The sequence below is a fragment of the Mus pahari genome, chromosome 19 (genome assembly GCF_900095145.1).
Source record: "Mus pahari chromosome 19, PAHARI_EIJ_v1.1, whole genome shotgun sequence".
Taxonomy (NCBI): domain Eukaryota; kingdom Metazoa; phylum Chordata; class Mammalia; order Rodentia; family Muridae; genus Mus; species Mus pahari.
In genome coordinates this window covers 32,443,968-32,471,609 of record NC_034608.1, presented here as the reverse complement: position 1 = coordinate 32,471,609, position 27,642 = coordinate 32,443,968, and the positions used below count along the sequence as shown (strand labels likewise).

At 44.2% G+C, this 27,642-nt stretch overlaps 1 protein-coding gene across 1 annotated transcript in view; it reads left to right on the top strand.

Annotated features, from left to right (window-relative positions):
- The window catches only part of Erich1 (glutamate rich 1), a 64,153-nt gene that overhangs the window by 11,624 nt on the left and 24,887 nt on the right, over positions 1–27,642 (top strand). The window contains exons 2-3 of the mRNA XM_029531993.1: positions 1,174–1,320; positions 14,542–14,679. Of these exons, the coding sequence (XP_029387853.1) occupies positions 1,174–1,320; positions 14,542–14,679 (285 nt within the window). The remainder of the gene's footprint in view (positions 1–1,173; positions 1,321–14,541; positions 14,680–27,642) is intronic.

Here is a 27,642-nt window from a genome sequence, read left to right as displayed (position 1 = left end):
CCAGAGATGGCACCACCCACAAGGGAACCTCCCCCCTTGATCACTAATTGAGAAAATGCCTTACAGCTGGATCTCATGGAGGCATTTCCCCAACTGAAACTCCTTTCTCTGTGATAACTCCAGCTGAGTCAAGTTGACACAAAGCTATCCAGTACACAGGGGCATCATCTGGGCTCTAATAGCCTTGGGCATCCCTGCCCCTCCATTTCTGCTGCCTGTAGCATATAAGACCTGTCTTTTAAGCTAGTTACAGAATATATCTACAGCTTTCCTTCTTGGACTTCCTTTGATCCTGTCACCTCAGATATCTTGGAGTTGCCATTGCATGTTAGACTTTAGTTTTGCAGCTGTAATTAGTGACCTCTGAGGGTTTGCTCATAGAAAATTCAACTCAAGCACACATTGTCCTCAACTGCTTTCTGGAATCTTGGTACAAGCCTCTATAACCCCCGTAAGTCTTGTATTCTGTGTGCTTGCAAAACTAGCACCTCGTGGAAAATCCCACCAAGTTCTCCTGCCATTCTGAGACTAAGCTGGCCTCCTGTGACATCTGTGCTGGCATCTGTGGGTGAACCTGGGGGCTACTCCACAGGCTTGTTGGTTTGGTTTGTACAGCTAATCCCTTCAACCACCTTCCCATTTCAGGCTCCTTGAAGTCAGTTTCACTTTTACAAATTGGATCCTTTGATGGGTGAGGTCTTTCCTTCAGGACACATGCCTTATGTTCTCAGTGTTCTGGGTCTCTGTTTAATGGCTGCATTCTTCTCACCTGCCGTATTTGTAACTGTAAATGTACCCACGCTCCTTTCCTCGCCAAACTGCACGTTATTTTTTGTATATCTCTGTTCTCTCAGTACCCTATCCACAAGTCCACACCTTGAGAAGGCCAAAGCACAAAAGTGATCACACAGGGCCTATGTGGGGTCACTTGAGGGGCAGAGTCCACGGGAGGCCATTTGTGGGCTCTGGGAGGCTGTCTGCCAAGCAGTGTCTGCATACTGACCGGAGAGGATGTGCCTAGGTATTCTCTGGATGCTGGTGACCAGCGCTGGGGCCAGACTCTTGGCTCTTGGGTAGTAAGGATGCCTTTGTTTTTAATGAAAGCATCCTTTTACTATGTGATTTAAGTAAACGTAATAAATCATTTCTATTGTTCATCTGTTGCCTTTGTAGTGTTTACTGAGAGAGTGCTGAAGAAACTTTTCCCTAATGTTTCAAGTGGTCAAGAGAAGGGAACTCCTCAGACTCCAGCTTTGGAGACACCATCCAAGGATGTGACCCCTGAAGCAGTACAGCAGAAGGATGTTCACAGTCTGACGGGTAAGGATGGATTGCAGGTATCCCACTTCTCTACACGTAGCTATGGACAGTATATCCCCTTAGCCTGGGGACTCTGTGGGGGAACACACTTTTCCAGTCTTGAAAGCAGATTTTGGCAGGACAAGCCTCACACTCTATAGGTACAGTGTGACTCAATGGAGGAAATCACATCCCTGCCACACACTGAGGAGGCCATGGTGGCTTGTTGGGTTCATTTCCATGTTTTGTTCTGGTAAAGGCCACTGGACATGTTAGGTTTAGGCTGAGCTACAATTAGAACAGGAGCCTCTGCCACTGTCACCTTACCCCCAGTCATTGTACTGACTCCTGACAACCCCTTCAGTACCAATCTGGCTTCTCTCAACTCAGGGAGGACAGGTGATGCTTCTTGCACATGGCTCTTTGACAAATATGCATCCTGGAGAAGTGGGGCAGCGGGAAAAGCTACAGGGAGAGCCCCAACAGTTCCAGGTCCCAAGCAACACAGTTGTGTCGCCCTAGAAGGGCTATTCCTCAAAAGACTCACGGCGTAGACCACGTGAGACACAGGCACAGCAAGGGAGACTTCTTTTGTTCCTGACAGATATACAAATATATAAAAGCTAATCGCGAGCTTATGAATTTTTGAGATCGCTTCTCTGTCATTTTTTTATATTATTTTTATTCTTTGATGTTATAATTATACCATTTCCCCACCTCTCTTTCTTTCCTCCAACCCCTCCCATGGACCCCACTTCTTGCTCTAGCTCAAATTCACCACTTCTTTTCTTTTCAGTGTTCTTTCATGTGGGCTTGGGGTGTGTGTGTTTATATGGAATGTATGTTTGTGTATAAATATATATACAGATATATGTGCATATATATGTGTGTGTCACATATATGTATATATACACAAATATATGTGAACATATATACATGTATATAAATATATATGAATGTATATATATGAATATATAAATACAACCTGCTCAGTCCATATATTGTTACCTGTATGCATGATTTCAGAGTCGACCATCTAGTCTTGGTTAACCAATTGGAGGCCTTGGGGAAGACTCTTTCTTCTGCTGTCGGCCTCCCTTGACTGCCTGTAGTTCTTTGTCTAGGGTCAAGGCCCTGTGAGCTCTGCTCTTTGCATGCTAACCTGTTATCATTGTTCAAGCCTTGCTTAGGCAGCCATGTTGTTGAGACTTCATGGGTGTCCCTTCTTTGACTTTTCTGGGTGATACAATCTTAGTAGACATCCTGTTTCTGTTTTTAGATATTAAAATCCTTCTGATGCCTCTTGTGCAATGATCCCTGAACCTTAGGTACAAGAGTTGTACTGTAGATGTGTCCGTTGGGACTAGACACCACACAGTCTCTTAATGATCTGCATAATTTGACCAGTCATGGTTTTCTGTAATGGTCATTGCATAAAGAAGTTTCCTGGAACAAGCATGTGAGTTACACCCATCTATGATTATAAGGATAAATAGTTAATGTAGTTAGAGATTGTGCCGATGTAAAGCAGCAGTTGTAGGTTCTTTTCCAGATCCTTGAATTCTCTTGGTTCAGGTGGTTGGCTAGGTTCCCCTCTCTTGCGTGTGTCTTAAGTCCAACCAGAGAGCTGTTGGTTACCACCAAGGTGTGTGTGCCAGTATTGCATTCTTAGGGTCATAGTGCCATGGTAGTTGATGTGGTTCGTAAGTGTCATAGGACTATTGGTGGCATCAGTCCTTCTCGGACCATGAAAGGTCGTCTTCAGGGAGGAGGTTGTCAGGTCCTTTGGGTCCTGTGTTAAAGTGCACGGTGTCTTCAGCAATTGGGGCTTAACCTACCACCTCAGGGAGGCAACCAAGCGCAACAGCACTAGCCTACCATGTTTTGGGAACCTCTTGGGCCGCCCTGGTCAGCAGGTCAGAAGGTTGCTCATGCCCGGTATTGATAAGTAATCCATGGATCTTGAGGGAAGCATTGTCAGCTGAGCTGTGTGTGTGTGTGTGTGTGTGTGTGTGTGTGTGTGTGTGTGCATAGGTGTGTATAGACTCATATGTACTCATTGTAACCTTAGGAAGATAAACAATGCTCCTTAGATGTCTTCAGACATCCTCCTTGCTACTTTATCACCATCCCTCCTTCTGTATGTACCTCCTTCCTCCCTATCAAGTTAAAACCCCGTGCTCCCCTTTTCCTATTTCCCCCTTCAAATCACTTGTACCTTGCTGTGCCCCCCCCCAGATGGTTCCCCTTTATTTTCCTGGTTTCTGTAGTTGCCGAAGGGTCTATACTTACATCTGAAGATGTGGAGCCAGGAACAACACATGTGATATTTGTCTTTCTGGGTCTGGGTTTCCTCACTCCATCTCTCTTTTCTAGTTCCAGCCATTTAACTGCAAATCTCATGATTTCAGTTTTCTTCACAGTTGAATAGTATTTCATTGTGTATGTACCACATTTTCATTTTCCACTCATCTGCAGAAGAACATTTAAGTTGTTTCATTCCCTAGCTATTGTGGATAAAGCAGTAGTGACCATGGCAGAGCCAGTGTCTGTGGAATAAGGATGCCAAGTGCTTTGGGCGTGTGCCACCGGAGTGGTAGAGCTGGGTCATATGGTAGATTTAGCTTTAGCTTTTGGGGGGTTCTCCACGCTGATTTCCAATACCACCAACAGTGCGTGAAGGTTCCCAGTGCCCTGTAACCTCATGAGCATTTGTGGCCAGCTCTTTTGTTAGCTTTGCCATTCTGAACTGGGATAAGATGAAATCTCAAAATTGTTTTAATTTGCATTTCCCTAATTGTTAGAAATGATGATTTTTTTTTTAAGTATTTCTTAGCCATTTTTATTTCTTCTATTGAGAACTCTGTTCAGATCCAAAGTCCATTTGTTAATTGGGTCATTTGTTTCTTTGACTCTGTAATTTTTTATTTCTTCATACATTCTGGGTATTAATTCTGTGTCAGATCTATAGGTGGCAAAGATTACTGTTTTGTGAGCTTCTTCATTCAATTTAGCTGTTCAGAAATTCTTTAGTCCTATGAAGTCCACTTGTCCATTGTTGGCTTTAATTCCTAGGCAAATGGTGTCCTATTCAGAAAATCTTTATCCCATATCCTGTAGTGTATTTTCTTCTAGCACTTTTGACATCAGGTCTTTGATCCAATTGGAGTTAAGTTTCTGTACAAGATGAGAAATACCAGTCTAACTTCTGTCATCCACTTGTGGACAACCAGTTTTCTCAGCACCGTTAGTTGAAAAATGCTGTCTTCTTCGGTGTATGTTTTGGGCATCTTTGTCAAACGTTAGATGACTCTAGTTACCACACACTCATGGACGCAACTAACACAGTGTTCTTGTTTGTGTCTCAGTGGTCCTTTGTGTATTAGTAATTATAGCTGCATTTTTTTTTTTGTTTTCCTATGGTTTTTTTTGCTACCATGTTTTTTCTCTTCAGCCCAAAATACTGCTGCCTGTGTTTTCCCTAGGTTTGGTCTGTGGAATATAATTTTTAAAGGTTGTTTGTATCATGTTTCTTCTGTAGCTATGGCAGGCAGCTGGTACAATAGTCTAGGATGGTCGTCATAGTCTTTTGAATGCATTGCTCATGCCCAAACTATCAGTCATGCTTCGTTGCCTACCAGACAGCAGGTACCACTATCCGGATACCTGCATCTTCTTGTCATAGGAAACTCTGAACTGTAAGCTGGTTTCCTGCTTAAGTGGTAGACTTTTTGGAATGGCTGAGAGTGCAAATCGTGGTAGGAGCAAAAGGGTTTGTTTTGTTGGGTTTTTTGGTTTGCTTTGGTTTGGTTTTAATGTGTAGGACAATTTTTTTTTCTTTTTTGGTTTTTCGAGACAGGGTTTCTCTGTGTAGCCCTGGCTGTCCTGGAACTCACTTTGTAGACCAGGCTGGCCTGGAACTCAGAAATCCGAGCTTCAGAAGGAGAGAATTGGGAGACCATAAAGGCAAAGACGGAGCAGAGCAGGATCTGATGTCCTATTCCACACCTGCCCGTTCAAATCATTCAACTCTTCCAGTGTGGGGTATGGGATGGTTGGCATCTGGATCGACAAAGTGCAAAGCGGGGATAGCTCACGTAGCCAGGGACTGGGCAGATGCTGAGAAAGTGCCGCCCGCCTAGAGGTGGTTTGCAGCTTGTAGGCGGGCTTTTGACTGTCAAGGGTCTTGTAATTGGGAGCCTGAGCCAACTTCCCTTCATTCTCTAAGATGTGGGAAGAAACAAGCCTCATCAGGCTGTTATTTGAGCTTCAGGTTATAAATCTGAGCACTCAATATTTGAAACTGGTGTGCTGTGTATATTCAAAGGATGGAATGTTCTTCATGCAATAAAGTCAGGCTATTAAGTATGTGAGTGGATATTGCTTGATATGAAAGAAACGCATTCCAGCCATGTGGTCAATTCAAATTTTAAACATTCGATTGTGTTTTAATAATGGCGGTTTTATTGATGGAACTGTAGGAAATATTTACTCTTCTCCTTGACTGATGACCACACTTGCTGCACAGTGTAGTGAATTATCATTGTTTTGTTTGTTTGTTTGTTTGTTTTGAGGTACAATAGCCTGATCCATTGCCGCTTAGGGAAAGTCAAGAGGGTAGTATAGGGGAAAAGAGGCATGATATTTCATGGTTTATCATATGCAAAGGTATATTTAATTGCATACATGTGTGCAATACAGACTAGGAAAGCAAAAGGGGGTCTCTCCGGGGGTGGATGGGCACCCCGCAAGCTGCAGGGTAGGGAGGCAGTGGGAGTGAATTGACAGCAGGGCACACTGATGTGTACATAATACAGATTATGAAAATATGTGTGCTGACTGGAGTTGTTTTGATATTTTAAAAAATATGTGAATGGGACTGGAGAGATGCCTCTGCAGTTAAGAGCACTGACTGCTCTTCCAAAGGTCCTGAGTTCAATTCCCAGCAACCGCATGGTGGCTCACAACCATCCGTAATGGGATCTGATGCCCTCTTCTGATGTGTCTGAGGACAGCTACAGTGTACTTATGTAAAATAAAATAAATAAATCTTTTTTAAAAAAAAAAATGTGAATGAGAAAGAGCCCAAAAATGGTTTTATAATTGTCCTGAGTAATCGCTGACAATTCTTCCTACCATTAACATAAATGGGAAGTGAAGAAATTAAATCCGGTATATTCGTTTAGAAGAATGTTTTAAGGTTTTAAATCACTGAATCCTTTTGCGTCTCACCATTAAGGACAGCTCCTGTGAAAAAGTAACCACAGGGCCCATGTCAGAGTTTCCTATAGACACAGGCCTGAGAACATAGCACGTTGGGCTTAGGAATCCTCCCTGGATTGCATGCAGAGACAGTCAGGTAAGCTCTAGCTCCTCGCGCGTCTCCCACGGGGCAGCGGGGTCCGTCTTTCTGTCACCTTGCTCTGTGTGTCAGTGTGCACACTCATCTCTGCATCTTCAGAAGATCAGGTTTGTGTTGTGACTGACAGTCTTGACTTGATCCTTGTGGCCTTCCCAAGTCCTAGAAGACAAAGGGACACCCGCAAGAACAGAGAGAGAGAGAGAAAGAGAAAGAGAGAGAGAGAGAGAGAGAGAGAGAGAGAGAGAGAGAGAGAGAGAGCCCCACCCCCAACCTCCAGTCTTGTGAACTCTGCTATCATTTCCAGTGTCCCCTGAAGGCACTGTTCTTAGTATTTGTTTGTACTGTAATGTGGTCCTTGATGCTCCCACCAGTGTGGGGTGCTGTCCTTGGTGCTGACCCCAGCCACAGTGTCCGATCTGGTACAGTCCCAGGCCTGTGGTGCTGTCCTTGGTCCTGGCCTCTGTCTCTGGAACGTTCCTTGCTGCTGAGCCACTGGCATGCACGTATCCAGTTCAACAGCCTGTTCACACCGAGGCTCAGAATCATAGGTACTTATGATAAGTCCTATCCTAACTCAGCTGTGATGTTAGTGCTTAAAATCATATCAGGCCCAACAAATGATGCTGTAGGCCCTGGATTTATAAATTCTGAGCGGTCTGGTAGACCCCCAGGGGTCAGAGAGCCTGAAATCCATCACTGTGTTACAGAAACAACACTTGGAATTACCAATCAAGCAACAATTTCCCTTATAAACATACTGTGCGATGATTATAGATTGTGGAGTAGCAAAACAGACCCATTCTGCCAAGCTTAAACTCACACTCTACTGGGGACATGATCAAACCTGTGAAAAAGTAATGGAAAATATGAAAAAAAAAAATGCAAGGAAACCTGCCCAGAGTGTGGTTAGCTACAGACGTTCCCCTAGCTTCTGCAAAGAGGAGATTGGAGAGAGTGCGTAGTGCAGGAGACAGCCACAGAGGTGCATTTGAAATGCCGCATGCTGAGGTAGAAGCTGACTCCAGTGAGGGACACCGTGAGGGTCATGCCCCACTGACAAGCCACTGTGCACACGTGGGTATGAAGAACACGGCATGCAGCATAAAGAAGGAAGAGCAGTGTAGACACATGGGATGAGAGTATAAGCCTGACAGACCACCAAGGTCAGGGTGCAGTGAGACCCTTACCTAAGGAGGCAACAAACCCTCAGCCTTTCCTTTGTTCAGGGTGTTTAATTACAGCTGGGCCTTCGTCTACATTCAGACATTTTAAGTTGAAAGTTTATTTAGTTTAAATTTAAAATTCTGTTTCCTGTCATGCTAGCAGTTTGTGTCAAGCACTCCTTGGCCTCCTGGTATAGCAACTGAGGCAGTGGACACTCAGACATTTTTACCAGAGCAGCGTGTTCTCCTGATCGTCCAACCCACAGAGCCCAGTGGGGCTAACCAGTTAGTGGGTTGTGGGGTTGTTGTTTTGTTGTTTGTTTGTTTCATTTATTTTGTTATTTTGTTGAGACCACCTGCATAGCTGAGGAAAGACAAGCTGACTAAATTCCAGAATGATACAGAATTTTAAATTGAACATGAGAGTGTGGAAGTACTCGAGAACACACAGGAGAATGTTCTCCCTAGAAAGTGATATCTGTGGCCTAGGGCCATGAAAGCACAGCTTATGCTTATCAGAATAATGAGCTGCGAAAACACTGGCAACGCTGGCATGGGCAGAGGGTTCATTTCACTTATTTAATATAAAAAAAAAGTTAGCGTGTTCATTTAAAAAAAAAGAGGATAAATATCTCAGAGAAAATTGGGCAAAGCAGGGCCATTGGCATTTCATGTAACAAATATGCAACTCTCTCAACACTGAAGAAATGGAGGGAGGGCTCAGCTCCCACTAATGTAAGGAACACAAATTACAAGTGAATTGGAATCCCCTTTTCATCTATAATATTGTCAAGGTCTCATTGATCCACGTCCTTTGTCAGTTCAAGCCTGACCATTGTGACTAAAGGCAGACAGAGAATATGGTCATCTCCAAGTGCACCATGCATGCACGAAAGTTCTACCTCTTGGCCAGTCTCCCTGTGAAATAACTCCTATGTACTAAGATTGGCATGCTATAAGTTATTAACTGTGACATTGCTCAGAATAAAGAGAGGTTAGAAGTCTAGATTTTCACCATTGTGAACTAGTTCAAACCTTTTTTTTTTTTTTTTTTTTATGTTTATCCATATGTTTTCTGTGGGCAGTGGGGATGTGTGCTTGTACCACAGTGTACTTGTAGAGGTCGGGGGACAGCCTACAGAAGTCATTTCTGCCCACTGTGTGTGTTCTGGGATTGAACCCAGGTTGTCGGGTTTGGCAAAAATACTTTTACCTGCTAAGCCTTTTCACCAGCCCTGGGGACGGTGGAGGGGTTGATTAAATGATTTGTGGAACACGTGTTCAGTGTGGAAGGTTATGCTCTTTTCAAAAGATAGGCAAGCCCCTAGGTGATCTTCTAGAATGAGAACCAAGATGTGTTATCAGGTGGAAAGGCAAAGACAGTAAGTTTACTATAGGATTCACTTTAGACAATGAGACAGGAGTAGTGTAGTATGTTTTTCTGTTTGTAGATTCACCAGTAATTTTGCAGAAATCGAAGCATATAGCAGGATTCATTGCTTCCCAAGAAAGGAGGCAGGAGGCCAGAGCAGAGTAGGAGGGAGATGTATTGTTAGACTTATATGTATCCCCTGTGTTACACCTTTGTACTAACTGTGATGTAACTGTATCCCCTGCATTATGTCATTGTACCTCCTGTGATGTAACTGTTTCCCCTCACTGCACCTTTGTACTACCTGTGATGTAACTGTAACCCCTGCACTGTGCCTTTGTACTGTGTGATGTAACTGTAGAACATCATCTTGTAGAAGGGAACAAGTGAAGATACTTTCACACCTGCATCAATTAGGCATCTTTCCAATCACATACCTATCAAAAGAGCATCCTGTGTGTCTCAGCAAAAACAAAATTCAGCCTAGATCAGGAGGCAAATTTGATTGAGAAGAGGAGTGACTATAGCAATTGGTTAAAGAAAATATAGTAATGTAATTGAGTGTTGAGTATAATAAGGAATTTTTTTTCTTTGTTTCACAAGGAATGTAAGCCACTGTGTCTGCAACAGCAAATCTCATGGAGAAGAGTGGAGGGGCCACTAGAGCAGGAACTTTGGGTGGAGGTGGCCATAGCCAGGGGCAGATGGGAAGGTGGAGTTTTGTGGAGTTTTGGTCTTAGTTCATGTGGTTGGTAAATGCCCATAAAACTTACTGCTTTGCTTTCATTTTGAAGCAAAAGTAAAGGCCACTACGGAGAGGGAAGAGCTACAGTGTGTTCAGGTAGCACAGTCGATCCCAGGCTGCGCTTGATCTGGGTCCAGGCTTTTGAGCATTTCTGATTAGACTAACTAACTGCTGAGGTGGTGAGGGCTCGCTAGTCACCAGTACTGTGGTTTTCCAGATGCCAGAAGAGGGGATTCGAAGGAGACCTGTTCTGTGGCCATAGACAGAAGAGTGGTCCTACTAAATAAGGGAAACATGGATGGGACAGTGTAAGGGCGGGGACAGTGGGTGTGGCTCCAGGAGAAGATGTAGAGTTAGGTCAACTTTCCCACAGATGATAGAGCTGCTCCAGCATATTCCTCCTCTGGGAAGGGATTTCCAGCCCCTTCAGCTTTGAATCTCTACTGACATGCTTTGTATGTCAGTAGAGATTCAGAGCTAATGGCTTTCATTAGTAGAGATAGATTCCCACTAGCCTTCTTGTGCCTTCACTCCTCCCCTGGGGAGATCAACGGTCTGAGAGCTGACAGACACAACACTCTCTGTACCGCGTGGGGGTAATGGACTGCAGAAACAAATGGCTGCTAGTCACACCAAGTGTAACCCATCTCGCCCTGGCCCTGCGCCTGTGCAAAAGGTCTGACACCCACTTTTGAAAGAGTAAACGTCATAACGTCATAGCAAACTGTATTCTACAAAAGAATATGGAAAATTAGAACCAAACTTTCTTTTTTTTCAGTTTCCTTTTTTTTATTGGATATTTTCTTTATTTACATTTCAAATGTTATCCCCTTTCCTGGTCTCCCACCATACCCACCTGGAAACCCTCTATCCTATCCTCCCTCCCCTGCTTCTATGAAAGTGTTCCTCCACTCACCCACCCACCCCCACCTCCCTGCCCTCAGTTCCCCTACACTGGGACATCTATCAAGCCTTCATAGGATCAAGGATCTCTCTTCCCATTGATGCAGGACAAGGCCATCCTCTGCAATGTATGCATCTGGAGCCATGTGTACTCCTTTGTTGATGGCTTAGTCCCTGGGAGCTCTGGGGAGGGGGGAGGGGCCTCGTTGGTTGATATTGTTGTTCTTCCTGTGGGGTTGCAATCCCCTTCAACTCCTTCAGTCCTTTCTCTAACTCCTCTATTGGAGACCCCACACTCAGTCCAGTGGTTGGTTTGGCTCCAAATCTGTATTTGTAAGGCTCTGGCAGGGCCTCTCAGGAGCAGGTTCCTTTCAGCATGCACTTCATGGCATCCACAATAGTATCTGGGCTTGGTAACTGTATATGGGATGAATCCCCAGGTGGGACAGTCTCTGGGTGGCCTTTCCTTCAGTCTCTGCTCTACACTTTATCTCCATATTTGCTCCTGTGAGTATTTTGTTCTCCTTCTAAGAAAGACCGAAGTACCCATTTTGATCTTCCTTCTTCTTGAGCTTCATATGGTCTGTGAATTGTATCTTAGGTATTCGGAGCTTTTGGGCTAATATCCACTTATCAGTGAGTGCATACCATGTGTGTTCTTTTGCGATTGGGTTACCTCACTCAGGATGATATCCTCCAGATCCATCCATTTGCCTAAGAATTTCATGAATTAATCATTTTTTAATAGCTGAATAGTACTCCATTGTGTAAATGTACCACATTTTCTGTATCCATTCCTCTGTTGAAGAACATCTGGGTTCTTTCCAGCTCTCAGCTATTATAAATAAGGCTGCTATGAACATAGTGGAGAATGTGTCCTTATTACATGTTGGAGCATCTTCTGGGTGTATGCCGAGGAGTGGTATAGCTGGGTCCTCACATAGTATTATGTCGAATTTTCTGAGGAACTGCCAAACTGATTTCCAGAGTAGAACCAAACATTATGATGGGTGATCTGGTCACCTTTACTTGGAGATGAGCAAACCAGGGACCAGGTTATAGTTTCCTGGGTCTTAATCTTCCATAGTCTTTTCTGGATGTCCCCAGCTGTGGCAGTGATGTCATGTGCTGCTTAGAAGCCCGTCTGTAGAGTGAGCATGTGGTTACCAGCCAGAGGACCGTCTCCATGGCACACTCAACTTCCGTGCTGTTATTTTTCACATGTGAGTCATCGTGTGCCTCACTTCCATGTTACTTCCTACATCCATCCCAGTAATTAAGTGAACAATGACATTTCTAAGTTTTATTTAACTTTCTTATTAAGAAAGATGTAGTGGTTAAAAGCCTCCAAAAATACTCTGTGAAAAAAAAAAAAGATCAAATGTTGATGTTCCGCGGCAGGATTAGTATACATAGAAGCATATCTCCATCTGCCCTGGATTCTAGCAGGGAATGCTGTAGTCATTAATCAACTGTGCGAATCAAATTAACAGAAGAAGCAGAATTCTGGCAACATCCTGAATACTTAGCCTCCAGAGAGTGAGAGACATTGATGGCGAGGAACCAGCAAAGGTTTCCTGGGTTTTTTGTGTTTCACTATCTTAAAACCATATCTTCGCTGTGTTATTTTCTTCAGTCCTGGTCATTGTTGGATTAAAATGTTAGTTGTGGATTTAAAATAAAATCCTAGTTACTCTGTGGAAGACTAATGGAGAGACCCATCTGTGTTTGCCAAGTACCTTAACAAAGTGTAAATGAAACTCAAAAGCTGAAGAGGATTGGTAGGGAACATTGAGGAGTGTGGGAGAAAAGACCCTTCGTCTGCTTTGTATATATAAAAACCACAGCAAGAGGTGCAGACTTGGCAAACCAGCACTTCCAATGCTAAGAAGGTATCAGAAGAGACTGAACAGCCAATCGGGCAAAAGGAGCCACCGTGAGGGTGGAGTTAGGGTTCCCATGCAAAATACAGGTCCATGTGTTTGCACACTGGATTCTTATCTGATGTTCTGGGGCCCTGTAGAAGCTTTAAGAGGCTGGGCTAGATGGAGAATGTAGATGTCTGGGGCCCAGACCTGGGCATTGGGACTCCGACTTCTCTTTCTGTCCTGTTCCGTTCTTGCTCTGTGGAGATGTGTACAGGAAGCCTTACTTTCCTGCTTCCACAGCCGTGAGCTACTCATGTGCCATGCCAGCCATTATGGACTGCACCTCTTAACTGTGAGCCAAAATAAAGACTTCTTGGGTAAGACACCTGCCAGGTGCCTGAGCACAAAAGTGAAGAAAATGACTATTGCAGATGGCCATAGCCACCATTCACAACAGTGACCATTCAGAACCACCGCCCCCATGCAAGATTTACGATAGCGATTAAAAGATAAATTACAGCTTGTCCATAGATAGAATATTTTATACTATTAAGAGTATGCTGTAATCCCAGCACTCGGGAGGCAGAGGCAGGCGGATTTCTGAGTTCGAGGCCAGCCTGGTCTACAAAGTGAGTTCCAGGACAGCCAGGGCTACACAGAGAAACCCTGTCTCAAAAAAAAAAAAAAAAAAAAAAAAAAAAAGAGTATGCTGGCTAAAATCCTATATACTTTGTTGGACTATTTAATATCATACTTAATTTTAAGTGCTCATATAATACATGTGAATTGTATGTTGCATGAACTTAGACTATTATATGTATATGTATAATACGTGTATTTCTATGTCTGTATCTGCATGTTCTTGTGACTTGCAGTACCTGTGTGCACATGTTGGCCTGAAAAGGTGTCCATGTCTGTGTGTATAAATGGTCATGTGTATAGATTTGTGAGCATCTGTTCTAAGTGTAAGGAGAATGTGTCTACCTTCTCTGTACGTGCTACAGACATGGAGACAGAATTAAGGAGAAACTCGGTATAAAAATATTGGAAGATTCATGTTATGATAGTAAAGGGTATTGTACTGGCTAATTTTGTGTCAACTTGACATAGGCTGAAGTTATCACACAGAAAGGAGCTTCAGTTGGGGAAATGCCTCCACGAGATCTAGCTGTAAGGCATTTTCTCAATTAGTGATCAAGGGAGGAAGGGCCCCTTGTGGGTGGGACCATCCCTGGGCTGGTAGTCTTGGGTTCTATAAGAGAGCAGGCTGAGCAAGCCATGAGAAGCAAGCCAGTAAAGAACATCCCTCCATGGCCTCTGCATCAGCTAATGCTTCCTGACCTGCTTGAGTTCCAGTCCTGACTTCCTTCAGTGATGAACAGCAATGTGGAAATGTAAGCTGAATAAACCCTTTCCTCCCCAACTTGCTTCTTGGTCATGTTTGTGGAGGAATAGAAACCTTGACTAAGACAGGTATATTATATGTGCTGTTTATAGTTTCTATTTCATATTCATGAACTAGTTATATTTTATATCACCTTACAGAAGCTCACAAGTTTACATTTTGACTAACTTACTGTGAATCTAAGTAAATGTAGCTGGCTTACTTGTCAAGACCAGTCATAGAGCCGACCTGCTTTCCTGACAAAATACTTGGCTCTTTGAATTCAGTGTTTATGACCGTGATTTGGTTTTATTGAGTTACTTGATTTCTTGTCCTCACTGAATTTTATTGGAGAAACCATGCTAATGTAATCAGGACAAATAACTGTCTACTTGTATTATATAATATTTACTAGCGCTTGCTGCCCCCCCCCTTTTCTTTACAGATGGGGACATTAAGATCCAGCCTGACCGTCGTCGGCTCTACACTGTGAGTTTGCCTCCTCAAGGGTATATCCCCTGTTTGCCCGAACCGACCAGCTGTGCGGCTTCTGAGAATGCCTCCAGTGGTGGTGATACAGAAGGTAAAAAGTCTGGGCAGGAGGGAACTGGAGCCTGTCTCCATTGTGATTTTCTGTATTGCACCATTTTTCAGTCTTGTAAATTAATTAGCTTCTAAACTGATAATTTGATGGGTATGAGTAAGCATGGTACTGTATACCCATTCATATACTGGACTGTTAGATATTTCACAGCCATTAAAAATGGTTACAAACTCGGAATAACAGAGGAGAACTTAGGTGGGGAACTTGTGGCTTGGATGAGGTTATGAGCTCATTTGTCGACACACGAGCAGTCTGGACTAGAGAGCTCTGCATCGCTGGCATTAGTCTTGCTTTAGTAGAACTTGGGCCATGATTTTCCAAGCTTTTTCAAATTCGCTAATAACTATAAAATGAAAGAATCAATGTATTTTTATCTCTCTTGAGAAGAGATTAGCCTATTATAATTGTTTATTGTTGAATGACTTCTTGAAAGAGAGTATGATATTTAACTCAGTTCACTATTGAGTAGAAGTGTTAGTGTTTCCAAAGGTTATGTTTTTAATCTTAAAATCGAAATGGTTGGGTTTTCCCTTTGAATATTCAATTTGAAAACTCTTTAAAGAGGAACCTATAATATTTAAAGATTCCCTCATCTTAGGATGATTCTTATCAAGTATAAATTGGGAAAGTCTTTATCCTAAATCTTAGTTAATTTGACTATCAAGAAATTGTGTTTTTTGTAACACATTCATCTTTCTGGGTTCCTAATTAGAAAATCGGAACCACTCAGGAGTTGGAATAACTTAGGAGCCATATAGTCACTGTTTCAAGCTCTGTCGGAAGTCTTTGAAATAGTATCAGATGAGTAATTTATTTAGGAAATTTAAATGTGTGCTTATGAAGACTGAATATTTTGGTGAATGTATGTCATTGTATGCCAGGGGCCAACCCTGAGAGCCAGGTCATGAGGTGGGACACAGCGTAGGAAGAAGGCAAGAGGCTGATGACCTCTGACCTTGTAACTCTCTGACTGTTCTGGGGGCCAGAAGTTGCTGACCTGGCAATTTCACAGAGAAAAAGAAAGAAAGTCAGGCGGGCAGGCACACACACACCACACGCAGGCACACACACACACACACACACACACACACGCACCACACACAGGCACGCGCGCGTGCGCGCACACGCGCGCGCGCACACACACACTCTGTTGGGCCCACCCACCTGTTTGATCTATTTCACACATGCACATGCATATTTACATACATATACCCACATACATATGTATACACATACACATAGACAGACATGTATACATACAGACATATTGTACCTACATATAGACAAACAGACATATGTACATGTAAATACATCTGGTGGATGGAGCAGAGCTCCAAAAGCCAAACTTTATTTCTTCTTTCGACCTTTTTATACCTTCTTAGACAATTCTTTATAAAACTACCTCATAGATAAAATGTTACACAAAGTGGGGTATGTCGCTAATAAGTTCAAAGCAGTGCTTCATCCTATAGGCTCATTATAAGTTCATAGCAACAGTTTCACACAGCCTTGCTTTATTGTAGTGCACACTTGCCATAGCCTTTCCTGGATGGCTTCTGTCAATTGTGAACGTATTGTCTTTCATCAGAAAGGGTCCTGGGTTCATTCATTAGCTGTTATGTGTAGTTGGTTCTCATTTATACACCTCTGTATACAGTCCGTTTGCTCGCATGCCTCCACAGAAGTAGTTGATTCTGGGTGGCTGACCCAGGTGCTACTCTTTGTCCCGTGCTTTAATACCCCGCTGGCACTAATTCACACGCCATGGCATCGACCTGGCTCTTGTTCTCCTGCTGCTGTGTGCTGGGCTCTCACATGCCATCACATGCATTAGTCTTCATTCACATATCAACAGAGCCAGCTCCCACTCCCCTCCCTGCATACATGCAATTCTCACATGTCACGTCTATACAAAGTTTGCTTTGTGATGCTGAGGTCAGTAGTCCACTTGTGGTTCTCACATGCTGCTGTTACATAATGGTGTGCACGCATGTACCACTATATGTAGTCGCTGTTATATAATGATGGTTACATGTGTACCGCTATATAGAGTCACTGATACATAGCGGTGTTCATGTATGTGCTGCTATATGTAGTTGCTGTTAAGTAAGTGTTCACGTGTGTACTGCTGTATGTAGTTGCTGTTATATGTGTTCACGCATATACCACTATTTGTAATTGCTGTTACATGATGGTATTCACGCGTGTACCACTATATGTAGTTGCTGTTACATGATGGTGTTCGCAGTGTACCACTATATGTAGTCACTGTTACATGATAGTGTTCATGCATGTACCTCTCTATATGTAGTCGCTGTTACATGATGGTGTTCACAGTATACCACTATTATTTGTAGTTGCTGTTACATGATGGTGTTCATGCGTGTACCACTGTATGTAGTCGCTGTTACATAACAGTATTCACACATGTACCACTATATGTAGTCGCTGTTGCACATGGTTGTTTACCCTCACCCTGCTGTATTCAGTTGGCTCCATTGCTGATGTTCCTGCGGGCAACCTACTGCAAAGAGCTGTGTCAGTTAAGAAAGCCTCACTTTGCCATAAACATGCAATTCATGCTTCCTAACTGTGTCAGGGTGAAACTTTTTCAGGAATCAGAAGCACATTGGCACCAAGTCAGCAAATACGTCCTTTTCCTAAGGTTTTTCTGTGTGACTAAGTGTCCCTGAGCTCTTGAGTAGTTGTGCCCCTCCTGTGACCTACAGCTGTTGTCACTTCCTCCAGGCAAGCTGCTGGGAACTACTGTGGCCTAGTGAAACCAGAGCTGAATTGAGTTCTGGAGCCCAGGCATTAGAATTCGCTCTATTGACATTGCCGTGGCAATTGGGCAGACTCAATGGCATGGTATGGTTGCCGCGGCTTTAAGCTTACCAGAAGTTACCATTTCCGTTGATCGTTAGTCAGAGTGTTGGCACTGTCCATTTTCTTCCCTGCTTCCTGGCTCCTGGGAGGTAAATATGTCGCCCCTGCTACAGATCAGAAGTGTGGCTGACGAGCACGCCTGCCCTGGAGCAAGTCCGCCAGGAACCAGGGCTCTAGGACAAGCCCACACCACAAGAGGGCATCAGATCCCATTACGGATGGTTGTGAGCCACCATGCGGTTGCTGGGATTTGAACTCAGGACCTCCGGAAGAGCAGTCAGTGCTCTTAACCGCTGAGCCATCTCTCCAGGCCCACCCAAAACATTTTTTTTTTATCTCTTTTGAGAGAGTCTTGCCTTTTCACCCAGGCTGGTATCAGACTCACAGTCTGCTCTCATCAGACTCCCCTGTGCTAGGATCATAGAGGTGCACTACCGTGCCCAGCCCTCTGCCACTTCTCTAACCTCAATGGACCTCTATCTTGACACCTAGGCCTGTCTGCAGAGGGCCTGCCAGAGACTGGACTGTAGCTGTTTGCTTCCCACAGGACTCTGCTGGAGGCCCGCTAGGCTATCCATGAGTCAAAATAAGCTAAAAACATCTCTCCAGTTTCTCAGGATGTCTTGGAACAGCTTGGAGATAGAATTCAGCTGGAAAGTTGATATCTCAACTTTGAATGCTTATAACTTATACCCATATGTTTTGATTTTTTTCTATCAACTTATTTAAATATGCTTTTCATTATGAATTCCATAAAATAAGCACTTAATGACATTTGAAATGATAGGGTTGGAGAAAAATGTAACAATCGCCACTGTTGGGCTGGTGAGATGGCTCAGCGGTTAAGAGCACTGACTGCTTTTCCAAAGGTCCCGAGTTCAAATCCCAGCAACCACATGGTGGCTCCCAACCATCTGTAATGAGATCTGATGCCCTCTTGTGGTGTGTCTGAAGACAACTACAGTGTACTTACATATAATAAATAAATAAATCTTTAAAAAAAAATAAAAAAGAAGAAGAAGAAGAATCGCCACTGTTTGCTCCTGTCAACTGTGTCTGTTCTCCACAAAACAAAAATATTAGGAGTCCTGGCCTGCCTGGCTCCGGGCTGGGGTGAGTTTGAGCAAGTCCTGCACCCCAAAAATGGATTCAGTTAATAAGTATGGAGTCCTCAGTGTTCATCAGGTAGTGGGCTGTGCACTGGGGACAAAGGATGAAGGATCTAGCCCCAGCCTCGTGAAGCACAGGGTCAACAGACCTGAAGATGAGGCAATGTAGTAAGTGGCCTAACTAAAGAATTCTGTTAGTGTCCCATGGGCACAATGACGTGAGAAGTATGAGAATTCCAGGCATGGACTTCTTACATTAACCACCAGACTTACTGCTCTTTCCTGGGACTACAGGGCTTCTACAAGTCTGGTGGAGTCCCCAACAAGTAGATGCAGAGCCCAGACCTGCAGCTCTTTCTGGTATAAGGCATAAAGAGATCTGAGAGGTGCGAAGGGGAGTTTCTAGACCCCCTCAGTTGTCATTTTAAGCAAAGAAGACATGGGGGTTGAGAATGGAAAGGATGGGGGGGTTGCCCTTGTTGTCCGCAGAAGCCATCTTTGATTTACTAGGACAGATGGACGGACTGACTGACCGACTGACTGACTGACTGACTGACAACCAACTGACTGACAGTAACTTGTAGATAGGTGGAGATGAGAACAGTGTTGACTGCCGCTGTGTACCAGTCCCTCACCACCTGCCTCCCACGTCTGCACTCAGGATTCTGCCCAGCCCTGTAGTATAAGTGGAAGCCTAGACCAGCGACTCAGCAGCACTTCACCCCACCATCATAGCAGCAAGCCTGGTGTTTACATCTGTGTCTGGAATCCTTATGTGTCTCATGTGCCCCTAGGACTCTGGGTTCTTCTGCTGGGCCACAGCAAGCAGCACTCACCACGTTACAGCATCTTCAGGTCCATCAGGCCTGTACTCCATTATGTGCTTTATCCCTTGTTCCTAATGCACTGCAGCTGTTTCCCCCAGACCTTCGTTTTTTTTGGATAGCAAGCTCTCCGCCCCTCTCCTTCTTCCTCGATTGTTGAAAGCATGGGGTTTTCTGAGATACATCATACCCTCCCTGGAAGTACAGGGTATTTCTACAGCTAGTCACGCCATGAAACTCCTTTGTGTCCCCTTTTCGATACAATTTTAATGTTAGCTTGAAGTTAACATTTAAAGTAATGTGCTTCGTTATGGCAATTTCATACACACTCTGTTCTTATCTGCGCTCCTCCCACTCTGCAGTCCTTTGCCCCGCCCCCACCCCCTGCCCCTGACTTACTGGTTCCTGTCCTCACTGCAGTCCCCTGCTGATTTCATGTCACCTGTATTGGGCCAGAATAAACTATTCAGTGCCTCATGAAGTCTGTGTTGGGGGTTGAGCTTAGGCCCTAGCGTCATGAAGGTGGTAGACAGGGCCCATCTAGACACAAGTCCTGGCTGGGGCTGTTCCTACTCCAGCCAGCACAGTAGTTGAGCTGTCTAGAAAAGCATTGAGAGACAGCATGCAGAGGAGGCTGCAGCCTACCCGCCGAGTGGAAAGAGGCAGAGCACAGGGCGTGGGCGCACAGCTGCTCCTGAAACACCGGTGGACCAGCAGCAGATAGAAGCAGGGTCACCGGGACCCCATAACACAGTGGCATCAAAAAGACACCTTGCTAGTGGGTGGGGACAGGTAAGCAGGGAGCGAGTCATTTTGGACCAAACTTTCAAGGGCTTTAAGATTTTTGACTTGGTTTTGTCCCGGGGCCGTACTACCACCTGCTTCCCGGAGAATCCAGTGATGGCAGATCCAGATGTGTGTGCGGACATGGTCACTCTGGGAGAAGGAGTGCTTCGAAGGTGCCTCTGAAGTGGGAGCCATCAGATCTAACAATGCTTCACCAGCATGAGGTGACAGTGTGTGTGTGTGGGGGGGGGGAGTTATTGGACAGTACCAGGATTTCTCAGCGGCAACAGTAGCAGATTACATGGGCAGACAGGCAGCAGAGACTGTTCGTGAGGCTGACATCCCCAGGGGAAGGGACTGGCCAGAGCCACCTCTGCCTTTCCTAAAAATTCTTCTTGCTGGTGTCTTTCTAAGGCTCTGGATAAACTCTCTTGGGATCTGACACAGTAACAACTGGAAGACATGAGACTTTCAACAGTTAGGGTAGGGCCCGGTGGAAGCCTTAGAAATTATCTGGAGCCAGAACATCTAGCATTCCATGAATTGTGTGATAGACTCTGATGGTTAAGATAGTCATATTTCATCTGGGGACATTGTATCTAATTGGTGGCAGTTGGTCTGCTGACCTGGTACAGCACTTGGGCTTCTTCCTGTAAGATTATAACAGTCTTTGTTTGGAAACCCACTCCTCTCCTGTTCAGAAGTGTCAGTCACGTGTTTCTGTGTCACACACACACACACACACACACACACACCATGTCAGTCTTGGGCTACTGACAGTGTAACAATCATCCTGACACAGTGACTTCTATCTCAGTATCTGCTCATCACCCAGTATTAGCATGTACTAGAGTATGGAAACACACTGGGATATTGGTGAATCCCAGTGAGCATGTTCAAGTCCAAAGCGAATCCTGAGATGCCTGACAAGATAGATTGCTGTTTTATATTTAAACTGTCACTGGGAGCCAAATCACAGTTTTCTTGAAGACAGAAACAATGCAAGCATTGTATGCCAGTCTGGTAAAATGTATTTTGTTTCAAAATTGAAATTCCTCTTTGTGTCTCTTTTGTAGATTTCTTGTGTTCTCTGGCAGTGATTTAAAGCCTCTGTAGAACCCTGTTACTGCTCCTCCCAGTAAGACAATGTTAACCTTGGGTCACAGCGTTTTGAGAGACCCACCTTTCACTATTGAATACTGATGGCTCAGTTTGTTTCTCATGCCCTATATTTGTTAATCGCTTAAGTAGCTGAACCACAGATGCAGCTCTGCAACAGATAGCAACAAGCCTTGACGCCTTGCCTTGTCTCCTTAGAAACAGCGTTGTAACTATGCTCCCTAATTTCAGTTCCAGCTCCACAGTGAACCCCCGGGTGTCCAAGGAGCCTGATGTCTTAGGCATACATTACTGAAAATACCACTGGGCGATGTCAGGAGTGTATTCAGCTGGTTGCTGATACACCTGTCATTAGCGCTTTCTTCGCTTTCATCTCCATTTCCCCAGTTAAGTGAAGGCTCTGATTAGCTATTTCCCTTTCCTGCTTTCATCTTGCTACCAAGGGATGTGTCACTTGGAACAAAGTAAGCTGACAGTCATTTGTGAGGATGGCAAGCTCACGTGCGTGGTTCTAGAGCAGACCATCACGACTGTGGCTTCTGTCTGGTCTGATGAGGACACAAGCCCTGCCTGATGGTGGAACCAGCCCAGGTCCTAGACCATCATCAGCATCTATGCAGAGAGCCATGGTTAGAGAATACTGAAGCAGAAAGCCCAGTTGTAACTAGCAGGAGAGTCTTTGGAAGAGCGCCTTTTCTGTATGCGCTAATAGTATTTTTTTTTTCCTAAATTAAAAAAAAAAATTCATGGCTATAAACAGTGCTAATCAAAGGAAAGTCAAACATAGAAGATGTTCAGGGCTGGGCGTGGTGGCGCACGCCTTTAATCTCAGCACTCAGAAGGCAGAGGCAGGCAGATTTCTGAGTTCGAGGCCGGCCTGGTCTACAAAGTGAGTTCCAGGACAGCCAAGGCTACGCAGAGAAACCCTGTCTCAAAAAACCAAAAAAAAAAAAAAAAAAAAGAAGATGTTCAGGAAGTAAAATGTCATCCTTGGGGCAGTAGGCAGGTGTCATAAGTATTAAATCTCTCTGTGTACATATTAATGTGTACACATACACATAGTTCTCACATAAACTGAGCTTTTATTATATTATGGATGTTTTTTAACTTTCATATGTATATAGCTATCATTTTCCAAGAATAATAAAATCTATTTCAAGAGACACTTCTTTTATAACTGGCTTCCCTTTCCCTTTGAACTTCCAGAAATTTATGTAGTGCTATGCTAGAGTCTTTGTGCATGAACACTATCACATATTCACATACATCACATTGCATTGTGTGCATCTGGACAGCTCCTAAAGATAAAGACTCTTGGGAATTAGAGATTCCAGGTTGTCTTAGGATTGCTATTGCTGTGATGAAACACCATGACCAACGGAAAGGGTTTGTTCAGCTTACACTTAAGCATTGCTGTTCGTCACCAAAGGAAGTCAGGACAGGAACTCCAACAGGGCAGGAACCTGGGGGCAGGAGCTGATGCAGAAGCCATGGAGGGGAGCTGCTTACTGGCTTACTCATCATGACTTGCTCAGCCTAATATATTATAAAACTAAGCACCCCCAGCCCACAGTGAATAGAGCCCTCCCACATCAGTCAGTAATCAAGAAAATGCCTTACTGCTGGATCTTCAGTAAGATGATTTTCTCCTTTCAGATGATTCTTACTTATGTCAAGTTGACATAAAATCAGCCAGGACGTAGGTTTTAAAGCAAATTAACAGAGTCTTATTTTTACACTAGAGGTGTGTGTGTGTGTGTGTGTGTGTGTGTATGTGTGTAAGCCTACATGCACTAGTGCATGTGAACACTCATATACATCTGTGTAGGGGCATATTTGCCATGGCATCTGTGTCGAAGTCAGAAGACAGCTTGCAGGAGTTGGTTCTTACTTCCACCATATGGGTTTCAGGGATCAAACCGAAGTCATTAGGCCAAGTGGCCAGGGCGCCTACCAGCCGAGCTATCTTAAGATATTCAGCAGAATCTTTTAGACAGCTAGCTGCCCTGGTTCACATTCTTAACATTGGCCTAAGCATTTTTAACCTTATAGGTTTTAGCCAATTGTTTGCATAACATCTTTTACATTTTCGTGTCAGAAAAATTATCCATTAGGGAAACTTTTCCTACACCTAAAATTCTAACGTACAGATTTGAGTATAAAGATATTTAAAGTGTCTTCATGACAGAAGATGCTATGAAAAATAACCTGAAAGGGAAATAAAGCCAGGAACGTCTATCTATGGCATGATTTACATCCCAGGGAGAAAAGGTGCACTGTCCAGGAGAATGGCACCAATGACCAGATGTTCCTGAGAGAACCAGGAAACCATCCGTGCAGAGCCTCTCCATATGAAACATCTGACCCACTGACAATAGGTAAATTCTTTCTTCTAAAAACATAAATTTATTTATTTTAATCCAGTACCTTCTCTTGGATTGTCTTTTCATTTTCTTCAGCATGCTTAGAAAACATCTTCGTGGCAAGTTAGTTGCTACCTCTTGTCCATGGCCCTCTTCACTCTTGTGCTTCCTAACCCCGAGTTCCTCTCCAGATGAGCTCTAATCATTCAATTCATCTGCGTTTGGAGCAGGATGGTGTGCAGATGTGGGTGTGGCCGGCTTTGCAACTCCTGAGGGGCCTGGGACCTGTGAGAGCTCTGACGTCAGTGCCCGGGTGAGCTGAAGTGAACAGTTAGTCATACAAGCAGCCGTGCCCGTGATCCCCCTCAGCTCAGGACTGCAAGGGTGAAGCAAGCGCACTTCTCCCCGGAGTTAGCTCTGAGAATCAGCCGCCCATCATATAAGTATGTTTTGACAGACTCAAGCCTTCATTGCAAGACAGACAGGTTTCAAATCTTATTGATGATGCTTTGGCCATGTTCAATATTTTGTCTTTACTGAGGCGAGCCTGAGCCAGGACTCTGGGTACCGTGTGGCCATGCAACGGGTAACGGGTAACGTGTAACGTGGCATCCTGATAGACCGATAGAACTTCCCCCAGGCACAGCAAGGCCCTGGCTGGCAGGAGGGAGACACATTCCTGTACTCCACGTATGCCTGGGATAGGACAACGGTTCGTTCTTAATGTATGAGGCAGAACATTCAACTCTGTCGATGTGTGGTTTCTCCCTCAAATGAGGCGGCTGTGAGTGAGGCTACCGATAGAGACACCCCCAATTAAGACATATGGTGGTTTGCATGAGAATGGCCCCCATTGGCTCACATGTTCCAATACTTGGTCCTCAGTTGGTAAAACTGTTTGGGAAGGATTAGGAGGTGTGACCTTGTCAGAGAGGGTGTGTCACCAGGGATGGGCTTGGAGGTTTTAAAAGACTCCCATCATTCCTAGCCCCCCTCTCACCCCATACCATGGTGCATGTGGGGAGGTGACATCTTTATAGAGTTGGTTCTCTCCTTCTGGGGCTTCAAGTTAGGTGGTAAGGCTTGAGGGCAAGCACCTTCACCCACTGAGTCATCTTGCCAGCCCCATTTGTTATTCCTATAAATTACCCATGAAATAGGGAAGGAAAATACTTCCAGACACCAGGAAAGTATATGCAGCTGTTATCAACATAGACACAGAGCAGAAGCAGGGCCCACAGATGAGGATTGCTCAAGATTCTGAAGTGCAGTGAAAGAAGAAGGCCATATACATGCTAGTCTATGAGCTGGGAATACCAACTCCACTGTCTTCGCACGCCCAGCCAGTTCTTAGTTTGATTAAAAACCTGTGCCTGTGGACTTGAGTTTGCCCAGGTGGCTGTGCAAAGGGCCTTGCAGTCCACTTCCACCAGGGGGCCCTCTTGCACTCCATCGGCGGTGGCTCCTGGGACTTAGAAACTCCCGACTTAAAAAAAAAAAAAATTATTCACATTTCTTTAAAGTTTCTTGGAGAGTTTTTAAGTTGTTTTTTTTTTTTTTTTTAAAGTAGGCGGGGGTTGTAGCTCAATGGTAGAGAGAACCCTTGGTTAGCATGCTGAAAACCCAAACACTAACCAACCTCCTCACTCCTCTTATACCTTCTCTGGTCTGGTCAACTAGCCAGTGTTCTGTCCATTTCAAAAATCACGTATTTGTCACAGAAGAAAATGAATTCCAAACGCCTGTAACTATAAAAATATGTTAAAAAAACAAAAACCAAAAAACCCTAACCCCTGGCGGTGTGGGTGTGGTGCCCAGGTGTAGAACAAACTTGTGTGGTGTTACACTCAGTATAGAGCTAGCACAGAAGCCTAGCCAGCAAACGCTAGGCAGAGTTTTAAGCAGACCACCTAAAGCTCTCGGGGCCAGACCAGAACAGAGCATGCGCGGTGCGCTTTGCGGGCTAGTGACAGTCACATACCTCCCATCCCAGCTGTAGAGCATTTTCTTAATTAGCGATTGATGGGGTAGGGCCCAGCCCACGGTGAGTGGTTCTGGTTATAAGAGAGCAGGCTGAGCAAGCCCTGATGAGCAAGCCAGTAAGCATCACTCCTCCATGGCCTGTGCTTCTTCCTGCAGAGTCTTGGCCTGTTTGAGTTCTCGTCCTGACTTCCTTCGATGATGTGGAAGTGTAAGCCAAATTAACCCTTTCCTCCCCAACTTGCTCTTCGATCATGGAGTTTCGTCACAGTGGTAGTAACCCTAGACAGTATTCTTCAGAGCTGGCATTCCTATCAGGCTCCGCCACACCGAGATTCGCCCTGCTTAGCCTGGCAAGGCCTCGCAGTCCTCATTTTAACCTCTAATGATTTTCTTTTTGCGGAATATTTTACTGTACTTAAAGAAGCTATAGCTTTATGGTTATTTAAAATTCTAAAAATCTTTCCATGTGTTTCATTTTGCTTTTCTTTCTTTTTCTTTTTAATACATTTTAATTAAAATGTGATTATATCACTTCCTCCTTCCATTTTCTCTCTCCAGACCCTCCCAGCCCATAACCTTCCCTGAGCCGTCAGTGCAGGAGCCATGTGGCAGGTGTATCCACCAGGGCCACTCCCCCAGGGTTCATTGTCCTGTCGTTGTCTGGTTCTGTATGAGTTTGGAATGTATTTTTTCTTTTTCTGTGACGAATGCTGTAGGAATTTTGATTGGAATTGCATTGATTCTCCAAACGCCTCTTGGTGGCATGGTCATCATTACAATGTCAAGTCTGCCCATCCACAAACACGAGGCATCTTTTCATAGTCAGTGGCTTTCTCAATCTCTTTCTTTAGAGATTTGAAGTTTTCCTTGTAGAGATCTTTCACCTCCATGGTTAGGTTTATTCTGGTCTAGCCACTTTAATGAACTTTAGGTTCAATAAGAAATTATGTCAAAATACATCTACATATAAGTAGATGAAGAGCAATTGAGGAAAGACATCTAATATCAAGTCTGGCTTCTGCATCTACTCTCACACGCATGTGCATACATGCATACTAACAAATACATACACTGCATATAAAACAACACACATACTCTTTCACTCACGCATGTAGTAAGTGTTGAACAGGTCTCTACATACAGTGCTCCCAGCTTTCCCATTGTTTTCTTCCCCTCTCCCAACTCTCCTCAGACCCCCTCCCCACCTACCCATCTCCATATTCTTTCTCTGAAAACACAAAATGAGAGAAAACCCCCAAGCAAAATGAAACAAGAACAACAACAAAAATAAAATAAAATAAAATAAAGTCTTGGAGTTGTCCGAGGGTCCCTGAGCACCGTCTGTCCTGGGGTGGGACTGACTTACCCAGAGCCACTCCATTGAAGAAAACCGATTTCCATGCCCCCAGCAGCCGATGATTACAAACAGCTTCTTGAGTATGGGTGAGAGTGCATGTGTCTGTGTCTGTGCCCGTGTGTCCCTCCGTGTGCTGGAATTTGGTCTAGCTTAAACTTCACACACAGAGAAGTATTTAGATAAATATTAACCTAGAAAATTTGGAACTTACTTCAGTGTATCCGCTTTTTCAGGAAGGAATTCAGGAACTAATCTTATTAAAAATAGTTAAGTAGTACATGTTTGTCCACATACTTATCACGTATTCATAAAGTAAATATGACCTTAGCAATGAATAAATGTTTCAGTCAGTTTTTCCTTAGATGGCATCTGCCCTGGTTAGGTTTCTGGTTGCTGTGATAAAATACTGATCAAAACCGACTCGGGGGGCTGGTGAGATGGCTCAGTGGGTAAGAGCACCCGAGTGCTCTTCCGAAGGTCCGGAGTTCAAATCCCAGCAACCACATGGTGGCTCA